This window comes from Rhincodon typus, chromosome 22 (assembly GCF_021869965.1).
Source record: "Rhincodon typus isolate 14 chromosome 22, sRhiTyp1.1, whole genome shotgun sequence".
Taxonomy (NCBI): domain Eukaryota; kingdom Metazoa; phylum Chordata; class Chondrichthyes; order Orectolobiformes; family Rhincodontidae; genus Rhincodon; species Rhincodon typus.
The window spans coordinates 14,462,182-14,485,237 of record NC_063353.1 but is presented as its reverse complement, the minus strand read 5'-3'; the positions used below and the strand labels follow the sequence as shown (position 1 = coordinate 14,485,237).

At 38.8% G+C, this 23,056-nt stretch overlaps 1 protein-coding gene across 5 annotated transcripts in view; it reads left to right on the top strand.

Moving 5' to 3' along the window:
* Positions 1-23,056, top strand: part of LOC109933577 (kinesin-like protein KIF21A) — a 133,896-nt gene that overhangs the window by 17,525 nt on the left and 93,315 nt on the right. For all 5 annotated transcript variants that reach the window (XM_048610118.1, XM_048610119.1, XM_048610116.1 and 2 more), the window contains exons 2-5: positions 4,834-5,056; positions 6,012-6,194; positions 7,104-7,253; positions 19,719-19,853. In XM_048610118.1, coding sequence (XP_048466075.1) covers positions 4,834-5,056; positions 6,012-6,194; positions 7,104-7,253; positions 19,719-19,853 — 691 coding nt within the window. The remainder of the gene's footprint in view (positions 1-4,833; positions 5,057-6,011; positions 6,195-7,103; positions 7,254-19,718; positions 19,854-23,056) is intronic.

The following is a 23,056-nucleotide window of genomic DNA, read 5'->3' as shown; positions in this document are numbered from 1 at the left end:
TCTATGAGGTCACCCTTCAGCCTCCGATGCTGCTTAGGACATTTAATTGTGTTAAACGTGCAAAATAAGTAGTGGCTGTGCTGGTTCTGTTATGAACCATGATGAGGTACTGGTATAAATAAATAAGTATAGGAGCAGGAAATCGGACAGCAGTGGAAACTAAAAGTTGCTGAATGAGTCAATAGCAGTGAGTACTGTTAGCTTTATTGTTATTCCCACCCTAAGATTCATGGCCAGTCAGAGAGCAGTTAGCATACTTAGAGCAACAATGTGCAGCAAGTGTCATCAGCTGGAGAAGTGTGATCTCCTGGTTTTGGAACTTTAGCAGCAAGTGCTGCATCTGAGTTTCATAAATTACATCTTTCTGGGTGTGGTCACTCTACAAGAGAAGGGCAGAGGGGAATTGGATGACCTACAGACCATCGAGTACATACCCCGTGATCCTACAGGAATCCCCAAGTGTATCTCACGCTAAGTAAATAGATGCTAGGTTAGCAAAGATGACAACCAAAGAAAGATGCCAGCAATCAGGATGGCATTTCTTCAAGGACATCCCTGGAGGAGAAGCTTTGCATTCTTAAAATTAATGCTTTGGCAGCCAGTCTGTTAAGGAAGAAATTGCTTGTTTAGTTTCTATCTGTTGGAATTACTAGGTAGCACGTTTTGAGCTTACCCTTGCAAAATGAGAAACAAAGTCTCTGTCAATTTATTTCATTTATTTGATTTCTATCATCTTCATTTTTATTGCTTTTCGATTTAACCTTGCTAAACTATGCTGCACACTCGAATCTTGAGTGCAGCTTTGCCCTGCGGTATGTAAGCAAAAGTTCACTTGGTTGAGGTTTGGTAACTTTTGAAATAATGTTGATGAATCTATGTCTCTTTCCATCTCTGCATAAGTAAGAGTAATGTATATTATACACTATCTTCCGGGATTTTTTTCAAAAATAGTGGATATAATTTGCACTGTATGGAGTAAAGTATATTGAGTTGACGTCTTCTAGACTTAACCATGAATGACAGATCTAATTTGGACTTTTTTTAAAAAGGATGGATTTTTGTCTATAAATTAATGCAAGGAATATCATTAATAGATATGCAATTCATTACATTTATTCCACTCTTAAGGCCGTAATAAATAAGAACAGGAATAGGCCATTCAGCCCCTGAAGCCTGCTCCACCATTCAGTAGGATCAAGGTTTGTCTGACACTCCTCATGTCCACTTTCCTGCCCTTTCTCCTTAACCCGTCGTTCCTCTACTGATCTATCTACCTCAGCCTTAAATGTACATGAGCACTCGGCCCCACATCTGTCTCAAGTAGTTTCAAAGACACTTTTTAACCATCTGAGAAGAAATTCTTCCTCATCTCGGTCTTAAATTGGTGCCCCTTAATTCTGAGGTAATGCCATCTGATCCTAGACTCTCCCATGAAAAGAAATATCCTCTCAGCATTTATCCTGTCAACACCTTTAAGAATCCTATATGTTTCAGTGAGACCACCATCTCTTATTGTTCTAACTTCCAATGAGTAGAATCCAAAAATGTTTAACCATTGCTCATAAGACTGTTTCTCCATACCAGGAATCTTAGTGAACCTTCTCTGAACTGCCTCCAATGAGATGATACCTTTCCTTAAATACGGGGACCAAAACTGCTCTCAGTATTCCAGATGTGATCTCACCAGCACCACGGTTACAATAAGACTTCCCTACTTTTATACACCAACCCTCTTGAAATAAGGGCCAACATTCTGTTAGCCTTGTTGATTTATCTTCTGCGTCTGTACTAGCTTTGTGTTTCTTGCACAAATACCCCAAATCCCTTTGTGTTGCTGTTTACCTGTTCGCCAGGAATGGAGGGTTTTAGTTATAAGGAGAGGGTGGATAGGCTGGGACTTTTCTCATTGGAGCGTAGGAGGTTGAGGGATGACCTTTAGAAGTTTAACAAATCATGAGGGGCACAGATAAGGGGAATAGCAAAGGTCTTTTCCCTAAGGTGGGGGAGTTCAAAACCAAGGGACGTATTTTTAAGATGAGCGGAGAAAGGAGGACTGTTTCTTTCAGAGGGTGGTTCGTATGTGGAATGAACTGCTAGAGGAAGTGGTAGATACAGGTACAGTTACATCATTGAGAAGACATTTGGACAGGTATGTCAGTAGGAAACGTACAGAAGGATATGGGCCATACGCGAGTGGGGCTAGTTTAGTTTGGGGAAACTTGGTTGGCATGGGCACGTTGGTCTGAACGGTCTGTTTCCATGCTTTATGATTCTGTGACTGTTTTCTCTATTTAAATTATCCTGTGTTCTCACGTCAAAAACGTGCATCTTAACATTGACCCACATTTATGCTGTATTTGCCCCCTTCCCTGGCCCTCCATATATAGCCTATTTGAATTCACGTCTGAAACAAGTTGTCAACTTCAATAACTTTGAGATCTGACCTGAACTAGAGTGGTAAAAGATGTGCAAGACTTTATTCTGAAATAAATTTAGAGGAGATGAATTTTACACAATTTGTGAGCATGCAAAAATAAGTTGCCATTTTGAATTAAGACAAATTGAGTTAGTAGACCACACATGGTTGCAGCTAGTAAAAGATGGGATGTGAATTAACTTGATTTGAAATTAAAATCAGTGTTTGCAGCCATCCTAGCACCATTTGTTTCTCCTAAGCACTCGTGTCTTTTTTTTTTAATGCAGAAGTTCAGATTAACCTGGATGCCATGCATTTTATTCTACGAGAAATGGTGAAAATGTCAACTTTCTGCTGCCCTTAGCTTGCATTATACATCCTCTCTGGGGATGTGTTTGGAGAGAGACCACTTTCATTTGTGTTAAGGGTTTATTTTATGGATCCTTCTATATACAGGAGGAAAGATGAAACAGGTACCATGATTAGGATTTGTACTGTAAATTACTGAGAGGGGTCTGGGCATGTTAGGCTTCAAACAAGAATTACGTACGTTAGTAAAATTTGAGAGTACAATACATGTTTGTGCATTTGCTTAGAAAAGTAAAAACCAGAATAAGAGAAAAAATGAATAGGAAAATGCAAAATCTGAAAAAAAAAATTGCTTTGGTGTAAGTAATAGTTAAATACAGGCACAGTGTTGTAAATTGAGCTGGAGTTGTTGGAGTTTGACCATTGTCAAAATCTTGGACACAACACTAGAGTAATCCTTCAATAAATCAGTTATGCGGAATGTGGTGAAAGTTAATATACATTATTGGTTCTTCAATGGTTTTACAAGATTCCTACTATTCCTTCCATGTCACAATATGTAAATCTTGCACTTCAGTTCATCCAAGTAATTTCTTCTTTTGCTGTGTTGGGAGCAGGGCAGGGGGACTTTGAGCTCGGTTATCAGACTTCTATCATTTTGAAGGCATTGTGTACTGAGTTATGTTTGTTTCCCATTCAAGAGCTTCTTCAAGTGGATACTTTTGGAATGTAATGCTCGACATGAACTAGGAGTACACAATAAGAACTCGTAACTTTGTAGTTAATTAGCATACAGATTCTTTCATACGCAATTACTGATTACTAAGTAAATGACTGCTAACAGTTTTATTCTGTGCCAATAACTCATTGGTCCCAAAGTAGTTTTGTTTGTATAAATTTCTCCTTTTCTACTCTGCCATTCATTGAACAATTTCGCTTCTATTAGCAATCATGACCAGCTTCTGCCCATTAATGTTGTCTTTTGGGGTTCTGTGACGTGCCCATTTGATTGTTTTGGCTCTTTCTACACAGGGAGCCTTGTGTCTTTCCTCGGCAAAGTTCTTAAAGTAAATGCCTAAGATAATCACAGAAAGATGGTTTGACCATTTAGTTCTGAGTTAGTAGAAAATAAGTTGTCCTTTTGGAGTATAAGGTAGTTTCTTAAAAACTGGATATGTAGGTGAGAATGTTGATTACAAAATACCCAAATCTGAATTATATTCCTGGTTTGTACATTATGCCCTACCAGCAGCCTAGATTCCATTGTCCTGTTAATTCCTATTCTTCATTACATCATATTTTGTATGCTACTTAATTACACTTAATTATTCAAAAGAATTGGTGACATCTTGTAACTCTTTGTACCAGTATTTAGCTGGCTGTTTTGATATTGCAAAGGCTGCAAATAAACAGAGACCTCCATCTGGTTATTTTTCCCAATATTAGTTGGTTCTCAGACTGAGACCTTTTGAAAATTTAATTGCCTTGCGGTAAATATCAATTCTGGAAGCTAACATAATTTTGAATTCTGGAAGTCTAAGATGAAGTGGCACTACATACTGCTTTGTCATGTGGTAAACTGCTAAATTTTCTGCCTACACTTTGTAAATAAGACTGCCTTAGAATGAGATAATACCGTACAATGTCATTTGACCTAGGTGACTTTTGTAGAACTGTCCTATTAGTTCTAGTCATCTACTCTTTCCCATTTTCCCAAAGGTTTGAGAGCAGAATTTTGGAGAGGTGATGAGTAAGTGAAATGATTTTTTTCTGCTCAAGAAGGCTAAATCTACAAATTACAGATCAAGTTCACCTTTGTACAGTTCAAAAATATGTTTTCCAAAACAGTGCTCACAAGTTAATATCCTCTGCAGCAGCTCTTCTGGTTAAAAGATAATATTTTCAATTTCTGATGCACTAAAATGAATTGCCTTGTGGATCAGGAACTGTAAAGTAAGGAAATTACAGTAATGACTCAAATAGACATCACAGAAATCTTTTGGAAGGCACATGCATTGAAACATCATGTGTGCAATATGACCCTGTGAAGTTTTAATATCCTTGATTCAGTTGGACATTGAACTTACAATTCCTTCCTTTCTGTACAGAATTCGCCCGCAACTGGCTAAAGAGAAAATAGAGGGATGTCATATTTGCACCTCTGTTATACCCGGAGAGCCCCAGGTTGTACTTGGAAATGATAAAGCATTTACTTTTGATTTTGTTCATGACATGGAGAGTCAGCAGGAGGAGATTTATATGAAGTGTGTTGAAAAGCTTATTGATGGTTGCTTGGAAGGTTACAATGCCACTGTTTTGGCATATGGTCAGGTGAGCACTGTCATATTTATGTTGGACATTTTATATTCGCAATATTTTAAAGAAAGGAAACTGTCAAACTATAAATGCTATAAATTAAAAGCTTGCTGAAGTAATAAGCTACTGGAGAGAGCTTAGATTCAGCAGCATATTTCCCTGTTCAGTCTTGTCCTTCGAGTTTTAGAGGGAGTCGTAGTGACGGATTTGCGGAGCACCTGCACTCTGTACACTAATCAACAACACCTTCCAGTTGCGAACCATTTTAACTCCCTTGCCGCAATGATGCCACAAGCAAACTGGTGAAACAACACACCTCCTTTTCCACCTTGGGAGCCTACAGCCTTATGGCCTAAACATAGAATTCACCAGTTTCAAAATCTCTCCACCGTGGCCTCGTCCCATATCCAACCCTCCCCCTCATCCCTGTCTCCTTGACCTGACACAACTTGTCCATCTTCACCACGTATCCATCCTACCCTTCCCACTGACCAATCCCCACTACCCCTACCCACCCCCACCCCTCCAATCTATTTATTTCCCAGCTCCCTTCCCCTTCCCAGTCCTGATGAAGGGTCCAGGCCCGAAACGTCGACTCTCCTGCTCCTCTGATGGTGCCTAGCCTGCTGTGTTCCTCCAGCTCCATGCTGTATTGACTCTGACTCCAGCATCTGCAGTTCTTGCTATCTCTTGAGCAGAGTTCTGATGTTTCTCAAAGAGGGAAGCACAACTGGAAGGATCCTAAAATCATTCATGGAAACCTCCTTGGCGACTAATTGCAGAATCTAAATCTTGCAATCAGACTTGCCTTGCATCTACAATCATGTAGTGATGAGAAATGGAGAAAAAGTACATCTTTGCTTTTGAACACTGTAAAAGTTAAAACGCCTTCAGTGAAAACCGGTTTAGAAGACAAACAAAACACATTATTTTTGGGTTTTTTTAAAATACACATTTGGTCTTTTTACAGACTGGCTCTGGGAAGACATACACCATGGGGACTGGGTTTGATGTCAACATTACTGAAATTGAACAGGGTATCATTCCACGTGCTGTCAAACATCTTTATTGTGGTATCGAAGAGCGAAAACGTGTTGCTGTTGAACGTGGATTGCCAGCACCAGAGTTCAAAGTTAATGCTCAGTTTCTTGAGGTGTGTAGTTTAGAGTCATAACTTGAGGGTCAAAATTGCTGTATTCAATTTCACCTATGTTTAGCAAGGTTTCAGCATACCCCATTAATAGTTATGTCATAAACACCATATCACTGATTTTATTCATCCCATTCATGATACTTTAATAAGCTAGGCAAAGCTGGAAAGTGTCCTGTATCTGATAGAATTGCATTCAGCTTTAGTTAAAATGATGACATTCTACATTGCTTAGCATAATTGGATACATGTTTAAATTAGTAGTAAGTGTTGTTCTAGAAATAGGAATGAAGGTCTGTAAATTGAAATATTCTAAAATGCTGTCATCTTGCATGTTTTTGAAATGAATAAATCAAATAAATGTGCTGCAAATTTAGATATCTCAAAATAAATTTAGTGAGCATCCAACCGATATTAAAAATAATAGACATTTAGCTTAAGTCTGAGAAACATAGATGAAGGTTGAATGTTCAGGATTATCTCCAAAGGTTGTGAAAAACAGATAAATTCAAGGCAAGAAGATATAAGCAGGAGGACATATTTGAATAGATTAGAGAAATGAGAGTGTTCAAAACAGCAGTAGTCAAAATAAAGACAATGTTAAAACAGGGTTGGATACTAAAGCTGAGAGACTATTTATCCTTTGGGGATAAGTGATTGTATTTTCAAAACTGGAATTCCTTGTTTCTATGAGTTTTCCTTTTGACTTGAGAGTTTTTAATTCTTTAAAAGCAATACTAAACTTGAGTTTTAATGTGGCAGACCTAACTCTTCTTGTCATAATTAATTTATCAGTTGATAGACCTCATATAATGTAATAAATATGATGTTTTTGACAGATGCATTGTTTTGTAACATCTTCCATTTGTAAATTCTGAAGTTATAATTGGCTCATTGTGATTTTCCTTTCAGCTTTATAATGAAGAAATTCTTGACCTATTTGATTCAATCCGTGACCTTGAGGCAAGACACAAAAAGTCAAACATTAAGATCCATGAAGATGCAAATGGAGGAATTTACACTGTGGGAGTAACAACTCGTACTGTTAGCTCAGAGGCTGAGGTAAGATTTGGAGTTTAATCAAAAAAGTAATTGAGAAAATAGAGATGAATGCTGAGAAGGCAGTTTTTGTCTGAGAAAAATGTGCCCTTCCGCAATGCGATGTGAAGCAAATTTTTTTGAAATGCAGACTTAAAACATCATCCTTGCCCTTACACAGTTGCCAAAATTTATACAATTAGCAGAATCTTATTTGAAACGTTGCAATATAGAGCATTTAAATTTAAAATGCATTTGGAAGTAAAGTGAGAAATTGTGAGACCCCTTGCAGAGATATTTGTATCATCCATAACTACGGGTGAGGTGGCTAATGTTGTACCCTTAAGAAAGATCATTAGGAGAAACTGGGGAACTGTAGACCTCTGAATCTACTTTGATTGTGGGTAAATTGTTGAAGTTGTTAATAAAAGATAAGCTTTATGGACATTTAGGTGAAAATTGATTAGGGATAGTCAGCATGGTTTTGTGCAAGGAAAATCGTCTCTCAACTTGGATTAAGTTTTTTGAGGAAGTTACCAAAAAGATTGATGGCAGTGCAGTAGATGTTGTTTATTTGGATTTTTGTAAAGCCTTTGACAAGGTTCCACATGGTAGACTAATTAGTGAAGTTAGGTGACATGGGATTCAGGGTGAGCTCGCCAATTGGATACATAATTGGCTTAATGGCAGGAGACAGAGTAATAGTGGAGGGTTGCTTTTTGGACCATAGGCCTGTGACCAGCGGAGTTCCACGGGGATTGTTTCTGGATACTCTTTTGTTTGTCATTTATGTAAATGTTTTGGTTGAGAACATAGAAGGCATGGTTAGTAAGTTTGCAGATGACCCCAAAATTGGTGGTATAATAAACAGTGAAGAAGGTTTTCTAAGATTATGAAGGGATCATGATTAAATAGGACAATGGGCTGAAAAATGGCAGATGGAGTTCAATCTGAATAAATGCAAGCTACTGCACTTTGGTACAGCAAACAAGGATAGTGCTTACACAATTAATGGCAGAGCCTTGGGTAGTGATGTAGAACAGAGGGAATAAGGGTTCAGGTACATAATTCATTGTGGTTTGCGACACATATAGACAGGGTGGTTAAAAAGGTGTTTGGCACACTTGCCTTCATTGCTCAGTCCTTTTGAGTATAGGAGATAGTAAGTCATGTTGAGGTTGTACAAAACATTGATGAGGCCTCTTCTGGAATACTGTGTCCAGTTCTGGTCGGCCAGTTATAGGAAGGATATTATCAAGCTTGGGAGGGTTCAGAAGAGATTTACCAGGTTGTTGCCGGGTATGGAAAGTTTGAGCTATAAAGAAAGGCTGGATAGGTTGGAACTTTCAGTGGAGCCGAGGAGGTTGAGAGGTGATCTGATAGAAGTTTATAAAATAATGAGACGTAAAGATAGAGTTGATGTTAGTTGCCTTTTCTATAGGGTGGGGGGTTTCAAGACTAGTGGGCATATTTTTAAGGTGAGAGGAGAGAGATTTTAAAGACATGAGGCAAATTTTTTTTATAGAAGGTGGTTTGCATATGGAATGAACTTTGTGATGAGCTGGTGGGTGTGGGTATGATTACAATGTTTTAAAAAACTTTTGGCAAGATACATGAATAAGAAGTTTGGAGGGGTATGGGTCAGGAGCAGGCAGGAGGGACTAGCATAGTTTGGGATTATGTTTGGCATGGGCGGTTGGACCTAAGGGGCTGTTTACATGCTGAATGATGACTCTCTCTACCTTCTGTCTCCCCTCATCATAGTTTGTTATTAGAAAATATTAATGTCCGTTATTTAAAACTGATTTGTTCATGACACATCCTCTGAGTAACGACCAAATTATCCAGAGTACTCATAAACTGTTTAAAAAATTTAACCTACAAGGTATATATTTTAGAACTTTCGTTTTGCTTTTGTCCTGCATTCTACATCGGACAGTTTTAAAGCCATATATTTAGTGGATTGCCTACTGCTTCTTGAATAACATTTCTAAAATAACTCCAATTGAAGTTAAAATCTACTTCAGAATACTTCTTTCACTGTACAGTGGTTCTCATTGGAAAGCAACAGAGAACAGAAATCCTGACATTTTTGCCTTCAGTCTAGAAACAATGGTACAAATTGTAATGCTGAAAATAACGAACTCAGCACGGACAATGAGTTGAACTTGACCTTTCTTCATCTGTATGACTCAATAATTGCCCACATGATATATCTGCTAAGTTGCTGAGAACTGGTAAAAATAAGTTAGTTGAATGAAGAAGCATTCATCCAATCTGGATAGTTTGAGTTCAGCCAGCTGAGTACATTCTAACTATGTTTAGAATGATCAAGCACTTGACTAAATTTTATAAGTGTTACACAGTGTAGTGGCTGAGAATGGTGTTAACCACTTACGAGACCAAGGAAAGATTTTCGGCTGTTTTTGAAGATTTTCGCATCTCTATTCTAGTAACTTTGGCAACTGAGTTAATTTTATTTTTAATGCGAAATATGCTGAAATCTTTATTTTTGGCATCTGCACGTACCGCGTGCATTCTGAGCTGGCAGCTGTGGAGAAGTTAGCTGGATAATCGTAACATTCAGGGGACATGGTGTTGCACTGGTATGACGTTTATTCTGCCTCAGCCAAAGGATGGAACATTTTACAAGATTTTGAATACATCATTCAGAAGTTCAAAGGTTACTGTACAGTTAGGTTTAGTCAGTTGGAGTCAATAAAAGCAGAAGTTGGTATTTTTGGGCAGCTAGTTGGGTACTTGAGTAGGAAGAGGAGACTCCATTCTGAAAAGATTGCTGCTGCAGTAGGCTCTGTGCAGTTAGGACTGGGAAATCCTTGGTGTCAGCTGGAGTTATATTTAGAGTTAAGGTTTAAGGAAAGCCCTGGAAGCTCTAGGATCTGATGAGAGGGCGATAATGCATCAGTAATTTAGTGCAGCTGAGAATTGGGCTGAGGAAGCTTATCAGATTAATCCTTATGGTGGGATTGTCCAGTGAGGAGAGTGAGTAACCTGGGTCTGTATTCCCCAAAGTTATGAAGACTGCAAGGTGATTTCATTGAAACTTAGAATATTCTTACTGGTTGTGACAGGGTGGACACAGGATGTTTCCGCTGACTGGTTACTCAAGCAGGGGACATAATCTCAGGAAGATGGGTAGACCATTTTGGGATTAGGAGGAATTTCTTCATTTGGAGAGTGGTGAATCTTTGGAATTCTCTTCCCTGGAGGGCTGTGGGACCTTTGTCATTGTAACAGGTTAAAGAAAGAATTCAGTAGTTTTCTGGCAACAAAAGACATTAATAGATTTTATGATAGTCCAAGAAAATAACATTTAAGGAGATGCTCAGCCAAGATCTAGAATTGTGGGCTATGCTGAAACAGCTGATTGGCCTATTCCGGCTCTTATATTTTATTTCTGCTTTCAGCTGAAAATAGCTGCATCAGTCAGATATTACTGTGGAACATTGAAATGTTCCTATATATTTCCTGTTTGTCAATATGATCATGTCTGATCGTGCAACTCCATACCCTATTCTTGCTTTCTCCCAATAGCCTTTGATCTCTTCAGCGCTGAGAACTATATCGAACTCGTCTTGAGAAGATTCAGTGTTTTGCCCTTGACTGCTTTCTGTGACCGTGAACTCCACAGGCTCACCACCCTCTGGATGAAGAAATTTCCCTCATCTCAGTCCTAAATTGCCTACTGCTCTGTATCCTCAGGATGCCCTGATTCTGGGCTCCCTCACCATTGGGAACACCCTTTCTGCATCCACCATGGTTAATTTGGTTAGACTTTTACAGGTTTCTGTGAGTTGTTTCTGAAAGTTCCCTCAATCTTCTGAACTCCAGTGAATATAATTCTAACTGATTCAGCCTCCCCTCATAAGTTGTCCCACCATCCCAGGAATTCATCTCGTAGACCTTTGCTGCTTTTCCTCTATAGCAAGAGGATCCTTCCTCGGATAAGGAGACCAAAACAGCGCACAATATGCCAGGTGTGGTGTCACCAAGGCTTTGTACGACTGTTGCAAGATATCTCATTCCTGTACTTAAATCTTCACACTATGAAGGCCAACAAACCATTTGCCATTTTTACCACCTGCTTACTTTCAGCAACTGATGTACAAGGACATCCAGGTCTCGTCCCTCCCTCTTTCCCAATCTGTTGCCCCTAACCTCAAATGTATCCACATATTTCATTTGCCATGCATTTTCCCACTCAACATGCCTAACTCACATTGAAGTATCTCTGCATCCTGCTCTCAGTTCATTCTCCTACCCAGCTTTGTCATTCGCAAACTTGGGGTTATTACAATTAGTTCGATCATCTAAATCATTACAATATATAATGGATATTGTGGAAAAAACAGCTTGGAGAAACCAAGGGCACTACCAATTTGGTGCACTAACTGTCTGCAGACAAGCTATAAATGCACACGTGATTGGGCATTGGAGTACAACTGTCAAAATCCAGAAGAATGTGAACAGTTGTTGAGGCAGTCTGTGATAGTGCGTTTTGTGAGTGTCCTAAAGCCAGCTCTTTGAAAGTGAAGAATTGGAATTCCTTGTAAAGTTTGAGAGTAACCAATGTCTCTGAATTTCCTGATTAAATCCATGGGATCTGTCTTGATTGCATTCACTCTTTGATATGCATTTGGATGTGTTTGACCATGGTTTGTCTATTTTGGATCTTTATCTCTTGTTAATTTTGAAGGTTAGAATATCAGTTACATGGATATTGTAGATTACTTTGCTATCTGAATTCATATAGTAAAGTTTATTTACTTTGTTCAAGATCATGGAATATTGTGGTTTAATTCTCTCAGTATGTATGTGAAATCTCAAACTTTGTGTCTCCTTTTAAGTAATTGCCTGGAGTGAGAAGATATAAATTTTGGATCTTGTCCAGGATCATGACATAAAATAGGATTCCCCATAATTTCTACTCAGAACGTGGAATTTAATAATCGCATAACATGTTATACCCAGAAGGCAAGAAGAGTAATCCCAAAGAAAACTCTGTTCTCTTTCACAGTTTTGTTTGTACACTTCTAAAAGAAACAGAATGCAAACATGTTGGGGACACAATGACCTGGGTAAATCACATGATTGTATTCCCAGAAGTTTCAGAACCATTTCCAATTTATTGATGTTGCAGCTGAAACTGAAGCAAAGGTGTTATTGATTTGTCTGTTTCCAGCCATAAAGGAAAGGAGTAAATTGAATACCTCGCCATATCAGGCTTGAGAGCAAAGCCAATCATAATTTAAAATCACTCAGTTACTTCCTTTGTCCATGACATGTACCTCTTGTCAAAATTGAAGAAACTATCAATTTTTGACCATTTAACATACAGCTTTTGGGAGAGAACTCTGAAACTTCGTCATTAGCAGAAGTTTTCCCAGTGTTGCATGTATATAAAATTAGGGAAAGATGGTTCAGAAATTGCACTTACTGTATATATTAGATTGTTGAATCTTTGTAAAAGTCAGCACCTGACTTTTAGCCAAAAAATGAAAACTTTGTACTTTGCACCTACTCACCGCAGAGGTCAAACTTGCCCTAGTAAGCAAATTTTTTGTAGAAGCATTGAATGACATACCATTGAAGGTAGCTGTTCTGTTCCGTGTCACTATGTACATCAGTGTGTGCTGTCAAGGCTACCACTCACTTGTGCATGCTGCTGACTGTGTTCCCACCAGACATACTCTTGTACCTTCTAATACATTATAGTATCAGGAAGGAGCAATAGATACACAGGCTAGTTCAAACTTGGTTGTCAAGATTGTGAAGTAGACCTATAATTGTGCAGCAACCACTGGATTCAAGGTATCAGAGAAGAATGTTAGAGATTGAAGGAAGCTGTCTACCAAGAATAAATCTGCAAACTTAGGGTAGCATGTGACTGCAAGTTGCACAATATTGCACTGAAAATTGCCTGATTGGACCCTGTTTCCTGTGAATTTTTGTGCTCTTACAAGGAAGAAAAGGTGTTGCAGACTTCAAAGGCATCCTTGGATGGTGTACCAGGATTAGAAGGAGAAACACTTTTTTGTACTACTGCTGAAAACTAAGATTTCACAGTGTCTCCAAGAAGAATTTGATGACAGACTTATTGCACTTCAGCGATTTTATAATAGGACATTGACAAAGGAATTGATGCAGGTTGGTAACCTGGATGGATGCCAGCCAAACAGTTAGCCAAGTCATAGAAAACAATATTGTTACTGAAGACAAAAACCAAAGTTGCTGGAAAAGCTCAGCCAGCCTGGCATCATCTGTGAAGGAGAAAACAGAGTTAAAGTTTTGGGTCCGGTGACCCTTCCTCAGAACTGAATCCAAGGGCCCAAACATACCTTCCAGGTGAAGCAACACTTCACCTGCACTTCCCAGAATCTAGTCTACTGCATTCGCTGCTCACAGTGTGGTCTCCTCTACACTGGGGAAACAAAGCATAGACTTGGCGACCGCTTCGCAGAGCATCTATGTTCTGCTCGCAAAAAGGACCCTGAACTGCCTGTTGCCTGCCACTTCAACTCACCATCCTGCTCCCTTGCCACCACCTCTGTCTCTGGCTTGCTGCAGTGTTCCAGTGAAGCCCAACGCAAGCTGGAGGAACAACACCTCATTTTCCGCTTGGGGACACTACAGCCCTCTGGACTCCATATTGAGTTCAGTAATTTTAGAGCCTAAACTCTCCCATGTCCCAGCCCCCCACCCCACACATCAGGCCTTGTTACCACATAGCCTGCCATTACACACCCCCTGTTGTTAGTCGCTAATAGTCCCCATTAACAACTATTCACCCTCCCAGTCTGCTCATTAGCAACTCCTTTGTCTGTCCAACTGTCTTTCTCTCTCTTTGGGCTCTATCCTATCGTTTACTCCCTACCCCACCCACCTCCCTATTTTCTGCATATAAACTAATATTTTCCGAGCCAGTTCTGAGGAAGGGTCACCAGACCTGAAACATTAACTCTGTTCTCTCCTTCACAGATGCTGCCAGACCTGCTGAGCTTTTCCAGCAACTTTTGGTTTTTGTTTCTGATTTACAGCATCCGCAGTTCTTTTTTGGTTTTTATTTCATTACTGAAGACAACTGGCTTTGAAGGGAGTGGATTCATGGTTGTGCTGTTTTGTATGTCTAATAGGACAAAGCTGAAGTCGATAATATTCAAAAGACTCCCACCACCACTCCAAACCCAAAACAGTAATTCCCACAAAGTAGCTGGCAACATTTTTGTAAAAGGATCAATGTAATTGGTTGGAAGGTATGGCTGAGGAAAGTTTTTGGAGTTTCCAACAAAGAGGTTTGCATTTTTTTTAAAGAAGTCTTCGTCTAGGATATATTGAGAATGTACCTTGTCAATGACCTTGTAAAGGTTAGATGGTAAAACTGTTATTGTAGTTATTTCCCAGTGGCTTAACCAGTCTTGTTCAACCATAGGCTTGTTTAGAAAAATGTCCAATCAAGGATAGCATGAAACAAAAGTGGAATGACTAGATGATCGAAGGAGAGATTACATTCATTGAGGGAACCAGCATATGGGATGTGACATCAGCACTCAGTGCATTGTAGAAGCATGGGATGAAACTAGAATGCAGATTACCGTGAAATCATACAAGAAATGTGGGATTTTGTATGCACATGATGACACAGAAAATGATTATTTGTGGGATGATATGATGGGCAGTGACTTGATTGCAGATGATGTATGCATGAAAGATGCCAATGATGGTGCAGAAGATGATGTACTTCATCCATAAGATGCAAGTCAAGAGGCAGAATGGGACATAGGGTGGGCTTTGCTGTAAAATTTAGCTTTCCTAATAGTGTTCATTGTGATTAGAATTTATTTTTATTCTGGGGATGAGCATTTTGGTTCGATCAGCATTTATTGCCCATCAATAATTGCCCTTGAAAATGTGGTGGTGAGCTGCCTTCTTGAACTACTGCAGTCTCTTTTTGACTTAAGTACACCCACAATGTTCTTAGCAAGGGAGTCCCAGACTTTTGACCTTGTAACAATGAAGAAATGGCAACTTATTTCATCAGGATGGTTTGGACATGAACTTGCAAGTGGTAATGTTCCCATGCATCTGTTGTCCTTGTCCTTCTCTATTTTTGTGGTTCTGGATATAAAATATGCTGTCTAAGGAGCCTTTGTTAATTTCTGCAATGCGTCTTGTAGATGGTTTACACCACTGCTGCTGAACATCACTGGTGAAGCAAATGAATATTTGTAGACATGATGCTATCAAGCATGGTTTGATCTGGATGTTGTCAAACTGTGTTGAGGGTATTCTCATCCAGACTAATGGGGAGTATTCCATTGCGCTTCTGACTTGACCTTGTAGATGATGGACAGGCTTTAGGGAGTGAAGAGATGAGTTGCATGCTGCAAGATCACAAGCATCTAATCTGTTCTTGTAGCTGCAGTATTTATATGGCTAGTTTAGTTTGTTTCTAGTCAATATTACTGCCCGGGACGTTGATCATGAGGGATTTGGCTCTGGTAATCTGTGAATGTCAAGGAACCTTGGACAGATTGTCTGCTGTTGGAGATGATCATTGACTGACTGAATGTTACTAGCTATTTGTCAGCATGAGTTTGTATATTATCCAAGTCCTGGTAGGTTTGGATGTGGACTGTTTTAGTATCTGAGGAGTGACAAATGGTGCTGAACATTGTGCAGTCATCAGTGGCTGTACCCACTTCTGACTTAATGTAGGAAAGGTCATTGAAGCAACCGAAGATGCTGGGCCTAGTGTGCTACCCTCAGGAACTCCTGCACTGATATCCTGGAGCTTAGATGACTAACCTCCCACAAGAACAGCCATGTTCCTTTGTGCTAGGTGTGACTCCAACTGGCAGATACTTTTTTTTCCTCTGTTTTTCCTTTGACTGTCATTGGTCAGAGATGATTTTAAGATTTCTGGTTGCAGCTGGTGTGTAGTGCAAGATCTAACTTTTTTTATTTGCTCTGAGGCTTTTCTATAAATCCAGCATTCTCATCAAAAAAAGTGACTTGATCTATTGTTTTTAGCAAGCAAATGCATTATATTTAGGTTTAATACTTTGACTCGCAAACACTTGGGTTTTTATGCATGTTCCATCGGTTCCACTGAGATATCACTCAACAAAATCTGGAAGATTTTTAGTGGATGTCAGTTATCTGACTGTAGTATGCATGTCAGTTTCAGTATTCATTTTGCAGTTGGAATGTGGATGACAAACTCAAACCAATAAAAGTTTTCTTTGCAAAGTGATAACCTGAAAGTATGTTAAAATTGTAATAAATGAACCAACACTGAGTTTATGAAAAATTATTACCTTTTTATACATTAAGTAATTGAACAGATTGCTGCATTGAAGAGTTTGGCAAACATTTGCCAAGATGCAAAATTAATTGTAAACTCCATCCAGTGAATGAGGAACAGTCTGTTTCCACAAGTAAAAAAAAATCACTAGTCCATTGGTTTTCTTGAATGATTGGGCAGAACGGCTTCACCAATGCTGCTTTGTCAATTCTGAGGTGTCCTGGGGTATTGTTCAGCTACCACTTTGAAAACAGGATGCATTTTGTTTTGAACTAAGCTATTAAAGAGAATCCCACTGAGCTTTCTACACTTATTCTGCTGTAAAGTTCTCAAATCTGGTAAGTTGTTTGTTTTACTGGCTTTTTGCTTTTAAAATACACCAGCTACAAATGGGGAAAAAAATACTTGGATGTGGAAAGTGAATAATCAGTAACATATACTTCCAACATATGGCAACATGAACAATGAGAAAAGGCGTATAATGGATACAGCAATTCATAAATTATTATTTTCAATTCTGTCTGTGGGCTTTACATCAGGAATTTCGTGTTTTGATCAGATGAAAGAGGAAGATTACTGTTGTGCTGTCTACTGTCTCAGACAATGAACCAGACTCAGCCCATTGAAGGCAAATTTTGTGTATGGTGTCTTTTACCTAAACACTGATTTTAATGCACTCGTGGAGTCAGGAAACATGTTTGGTATTACTAAACCTCCGTGTAAATTAATCTCCATGCTTAGGGTAAGGTGACTTGAATGTACTTTATCCTGCAAATGGCGCAAGCCCTCAGTCATTTTGTGGTTAAGGATACAAGTGTGAATACATTTACATTGTAAATATTGTACATAATAAGAAGTTGGTGACTGTCTAACTTCATACTGAGGTAACAGATAAAAAATTGAAATTGAAAAATGAAGAGCAGGACACCAGGCATCATCAAGAGGATCTCTTGGGAGCTTATAAAATTCTCACAAGCCAGACAGGGTAAACACCGGAAGGATGCTCCTGACGGATGATAGGGGAGCCAGAACCAGGGTCAGTCTCAAGATATGGGATGAGGCACGCAGAACCAAAATGAGGAGAAATTTCTTCACCCAGTCTGACTAAAAGGATCAAAGGATATGTGGAGAAAGCGGAAACAGGATACTGAGTTAGATTACCTGCCGTGATCATGTTGAATGGCAGAATAGGTTGGAAGGGCTGAATGGCCAACTCCTTTGTCTATGTTTATAATCCCCTTATCACAAATTGATGTAATGTAGACTGTAGGATAATATTTGTTGTTTGTCTGGGTTTCTGATTTTTTAACTCATAACCGGTGGGTTTTCTGTGTGTTTGAAAGATATTAACTGAGAATTTTCAGAGCAATATTAATTTCTTTTAAAACATTGAGACCTGGCTTTGGACTGAGTAGGTTTGTGTGCACGCCTATCGGACTTCTGTTTAATTTAGATTGTTTCGTGGCTCTAAACGTGCAAATAATGAAGTCTCAAGGGTTTGTTAGAGACCTCTGGAAGTTTAGCTTTGAGCTTAAGGGAAGCACCCACAGTTGTTTTTTTCAGTTTTCATTTGAGTGGAGCGGTATTGTAAAGTGGTTAAAATATCCAGTTTATGTAACCCAGCCTCCTGAGGAGGAAAGCATATATTGCATATGAGGTTACTTGAAAGTGAAGAGTTCGTCCCAGCCCAGTGTGTTGGAATAAGGCATGACTTAAAGCTGAGTGTATTTTAAGCAGGTAAGTAATAGGTTCTTTGTGTAGCTATCTGCAGTCCCAGCTGAAAAGTTGAAGTCACATGTGACTTAAGCCTATCAACATATTAGATTTGGGGACTCTACTCTGAGTATTGTATCAATAGTGTTTTGGGTACTGCACAAAGCTGTTTTTTGTTTCTTTTCAGTTTGTAAGGGAGTGTTCAGAATTATACTTTCACTGTGTATAGAAATCTTTAAATTTGTATTACAAGTAGAATGTTTGGTTTAATCTATTAATCCTTTTAAATAAAGTTCTGTTTTTCAGTTCAAGCAAAATCTGTGGCATTATATGCTTGTGTTTCAGCAGAAGACTACTTTGTTCAAACCATTGCAAATCAAAATTTGATCTGTGAATCCAGGTTCCTGTCTGACATCTGACTCGTTTGCTTATGACATCAACTGGGATTATGACACTGGCCAGAAATACTGTAAAGCTGTGTTGAAACTCAAAAATACCCAAGCTCACTACAGATTCTGCAAATATCTGCCAATTTTGGACTGCCGTTTTCATTATCATATATATTAATGTTTCTGTTTAATATGATGTTGCTCAGTAAGTGTTTAGTGCTCATAGAATCATAGAATCTGTAGTGTGTGGAAGTAGGCCATTCAGTCCATTCGGGTCCACACCAACCCTTCAAAACACATTCCACCCAGACCCACTCCTCCAACCCTATCCCTGTAACCCTGCCTTTCCCATTGCTAATCCACCTAGCCTGTTTGTTCCTGGACACTATGGGCAATTTAGCATGGCCAATCCACCTAGCCTGCACATCTTTGGACTGTGGGAGGAAACTGGAGGAAACCCACGCAGACATGAGAATGTGTGCAAACTCCAGAGGGTGGAATTGAACCTGGGTCCCTGGCACGGTGAGGCAGCAGTGCTACAACCCCCCCCAACCCCCAACTGAGCCACTGTGCTACCCCATTGTTGTACCTACTTAAGGCTTCTAAACTCCTGCAAAATAATAATGTAAGTCTTCAGAATTGTGTTACTTATGCTATTGATATTTGGTTTGATAATGCAATGAACATACTGTTTAAACATGGTTTAATGAACCACTTTATTTTTCCAATGTGTTATTGAAAAAAACCTAACCTGTAATACATACATAGTATGCACTTTAAATGATTAGAAATATAGGGCAAGAGTTCTAAATGGTCTGTCTTTGGACTTCACATATTTATACTGCTTTTGAGTTAAGCTTCAAAATTTTGATATTTCAGGAAAACACATTGGCAACAGTCCCTTTTTTTGTTTCTGACTTCAGTGTATCAAAAATAACTTGTCATATTTATTAATGAAAGCATATCGTTTGAACTGTGGCAATTATAAATGTTCTGATTCAAGCACCTCCATATGCATATTGGTAAATAAACGGTTTTAAATAATTTCATCATATCTTGTAGATGCTGCAGTGTCTGAAGCTGGGAGCTCTTTCACGAACAACTGCTAGTACTCAAATGAATGTTCAGAGTTCTCGTTCTCATGCCATTTTCACAATACATTTATGTCAAGTGCGTGTCTGCATCAAAAATGATAATGTAAGTTTCTAATCTCTGTGACATTTGTGGAAACTGCAACACTAAACTGATTAATTATGCTCTCACAGAATTTTGAGCTCTTTTCTTCACGGTGAATTGGACATAGCAATCTTTAAACGAAATTTAAGTTTGTGTAATTTCAGAAATTTTCCATCGGTTAAACTGATTTCTTCTTCTCTTTCCCAGGATTCCTGTTTTTTCAAGTGCTTTGCTTTTTTCCCCAGTGCAAATTCTGTTTATATTATAAATTTTATAATAAATTTAATATGTAGTTGTTGTTTTGTCAAATGCTCAAAATTAATTTGATTTGTTACCTGTTACTGTCACATTTTAAATTTGAGTAATTATAATTCAGTTTTCAAAAAAGTACTTGTGTGTATTTGAATTGTGTAAAAGGCAGATTTTAATTGTACAATTCAAGGAAAAGCAGAAATGTTTATACTTAATGTTGACCGGGGATTGTGGAGCATGTTTTGCCCAATCTTGTTAAATGGATGTTAATTGAAATGTAATTTGCCCATAGCTGTTCAAACAATTGCAACTATTTATTGTTTTGAGAGTGAAGAAAACTAACTTTAGCATTTTATATCTATACGTTAGAACAAGAATAAGCTGTCAAGCCTACTCCTCCATTCAGTTATCTCCTGACTAAACATATACATTTGGTTTCACTGTTCTGCACCATCTTTCTCCCTATCTTTTGAATTCATCAGTCTTCAGAATTATGTCAGTTTCTGTTTTAAACATGATCAGTGATTAAGCTTCTACACTGAGTCAGTGGTTCCTCCTTTATCTCAGTCTTAAATGATCTACTTATTCTGAGAAGTTTTAATGAGGTCATCCCTCATTTTTCAAAACTTTAGGGAATGTTGACCCAGTCTCCCATCATCCCAGGGATTAATCTGGTAAATTGTACTCCTCTATGGCAAGCATGCCCCTCCTTGGAAAAGCTCTTATGGCACAGTGATAGTGTCCCTATCCTCTGACAGGAGGCCAGGGTTCCAAGTCCCATCTGCCCATGAGGTGAGTAATACCATCTCTGAACAGGTTGATGTAAAAAAAAAAAAAAATTGTCACTCAATGGAGAAGAGAACAAAACAGTACTCCAGCTGAAATCTCACCAAAGCTCTGTATAACTGTACCAAGTCACTTTTTACTCCTGTACTCAAATCCATTTGCCATAAAGATCAAAATACTATTTGCTTTCCTAATTGCATGCTGCACCTGGATGATAACTTCTAGTAACTCATGAATGATGGTGTCTAGGTCCTTTTGGACATCCATGGCTCCTAACCGTAACCATTCGAGAAATATTTGCCTTTTTTCAAGCCAAAGTGATAACTTCGAGTTTGCTTGCATTCTATTCCATCACCCATGTTCTAATCCATTTACTTAGTCTGTCCAAGTCTCTTGAAGCCATGTTTCATCGCCCTCACAATGTACATTACCACGCAGTTTGTCATCAGCCAATTTAGAAACTTTCCAAATGGTTCCCACATCCAGATCCTTTATATAGACTGTGAACATCTGTGGGTCTAGCACTGTTCCTTGCAGTACCCCATGAATAACAGTCTGCCATCCTGACAATGATCTATTTAGTCCTATTCCCTGCTTTCTGTCTGTTAACCAATTGTCAGTCTATACCGGTATAGCTTCCCCAATCCCATGCACTGAAATTTTATTTACTAACCTCCTTTTGCAGAGCCCTTATCAAAGTCTTCAGAAAACAGGATAAAGTATGTTTGCTGGTTCTCCTTTGTCAATGCTAAAACTAACATCCTCAAAAGTACCAGCAACTTCATAAAATAAGTTCCTTTTCTTAAATCCATGTTTTGCACAGTTTTACACTTTTGTTTTTAAGTGCCTGGTTATCTCAACTCCTGTAATAAATTCTAACATTTTCTACACTACTGTCCCTTGAACATTCTGGGACGAAGTTCAAGTTGCCCAGAGGGTATAATCATCCTTTATTCCCGTTAATTGTTCAAATTCTGCCTCTATAATACTAATTTCTTTTATTCCTATTATTTTCCTTGGTCACCTAGAACTTCTGGAGGTTTTGTTTTGTTTGAAGACAGATACAAAGTAACTTTTTTAAGACCCTCCTTTTCTCCATTTATAAATTCTCCTGGCCACACCTGTAATATTCCCACATTTGTCTTAACATTTTTTTTTTCCTTTTCAATGCTTAAGAAGAGCTTTTGCAGTCACCTTTTATGTGTGTCTCTAGCCTGCATTCATGTTCTCTTTTCCTATTCTTAATCAGTGTCTTGGTTCTCCTGTGATAGTAGGAACTGCAGATGCTGGAGAATCCGAGACAACAAGGTGCAGGGCTGGATGAACACAGCAGGCCAAGCAGCATCATAGGAGCAGAAATGGTGTCAGAAATGTGTTTTACAGTCAATAGGAGTGTCTTTTTGTTAATTGCAATGTCATCAATAGACACAATATTTACCTTAAGTTAACATGGATTTTGAGGTTTGTTCATGATGGATACTAGATGAGTTATAATGGTCAGAGAAGGGAAACGATTGGCATTTGCAGGGCTACAGATTGGCAGTTGGCATTGAAGGCAAAGGGGATGAGTGAGAGACATATAGTGGCATGGGGGACTGAGAAGCCCAGAAGGGGTACAGCGTATATGGTGGAATGAAGAGTGTAGGTGCCATGGGCATGGGTGGATTATGATTATATTAGGAGCATATGAGTGGTTATGGGATAGTAGAATGGCGTAAATTGGCTTAGGTGGCATGGCTGTGGTTGCATAGGGAGACATGGAGAGTTGGGGGTTTATGGGTTTTACATACAGAATGAGATGGTGTGGGTTAATATGGATTGGCATAGGGAATGTGTTCTGCAGTTCTGAAGAAGAGTCATTGGACAAGAAACTTTATCTCTGTTTTCTCTTCACATATGCTGCCAGACCTGCTAAGTTTGTCCAGCAGTTTATGTTTTTGTCTGTTTTAGACAGAACCGTAGAATATTACAGTATGGAAGGAGGCATTTGACCAATCATGTCTGTACTGGCTCCTGAAAAAAGCTGCACAGCTAGTTCCATTCTGAAGTCCTACCTCCATAGCCCTCTCATCTCATTATTTTCAAATAGAAATCTAACTCTCTTTTGAAACCTCCAGTGGTATCCGCCTCCATCTCTCACCCAGGCAGCACATTCCAAATTCTAACAACTCTCTGAGTAAAGAAGT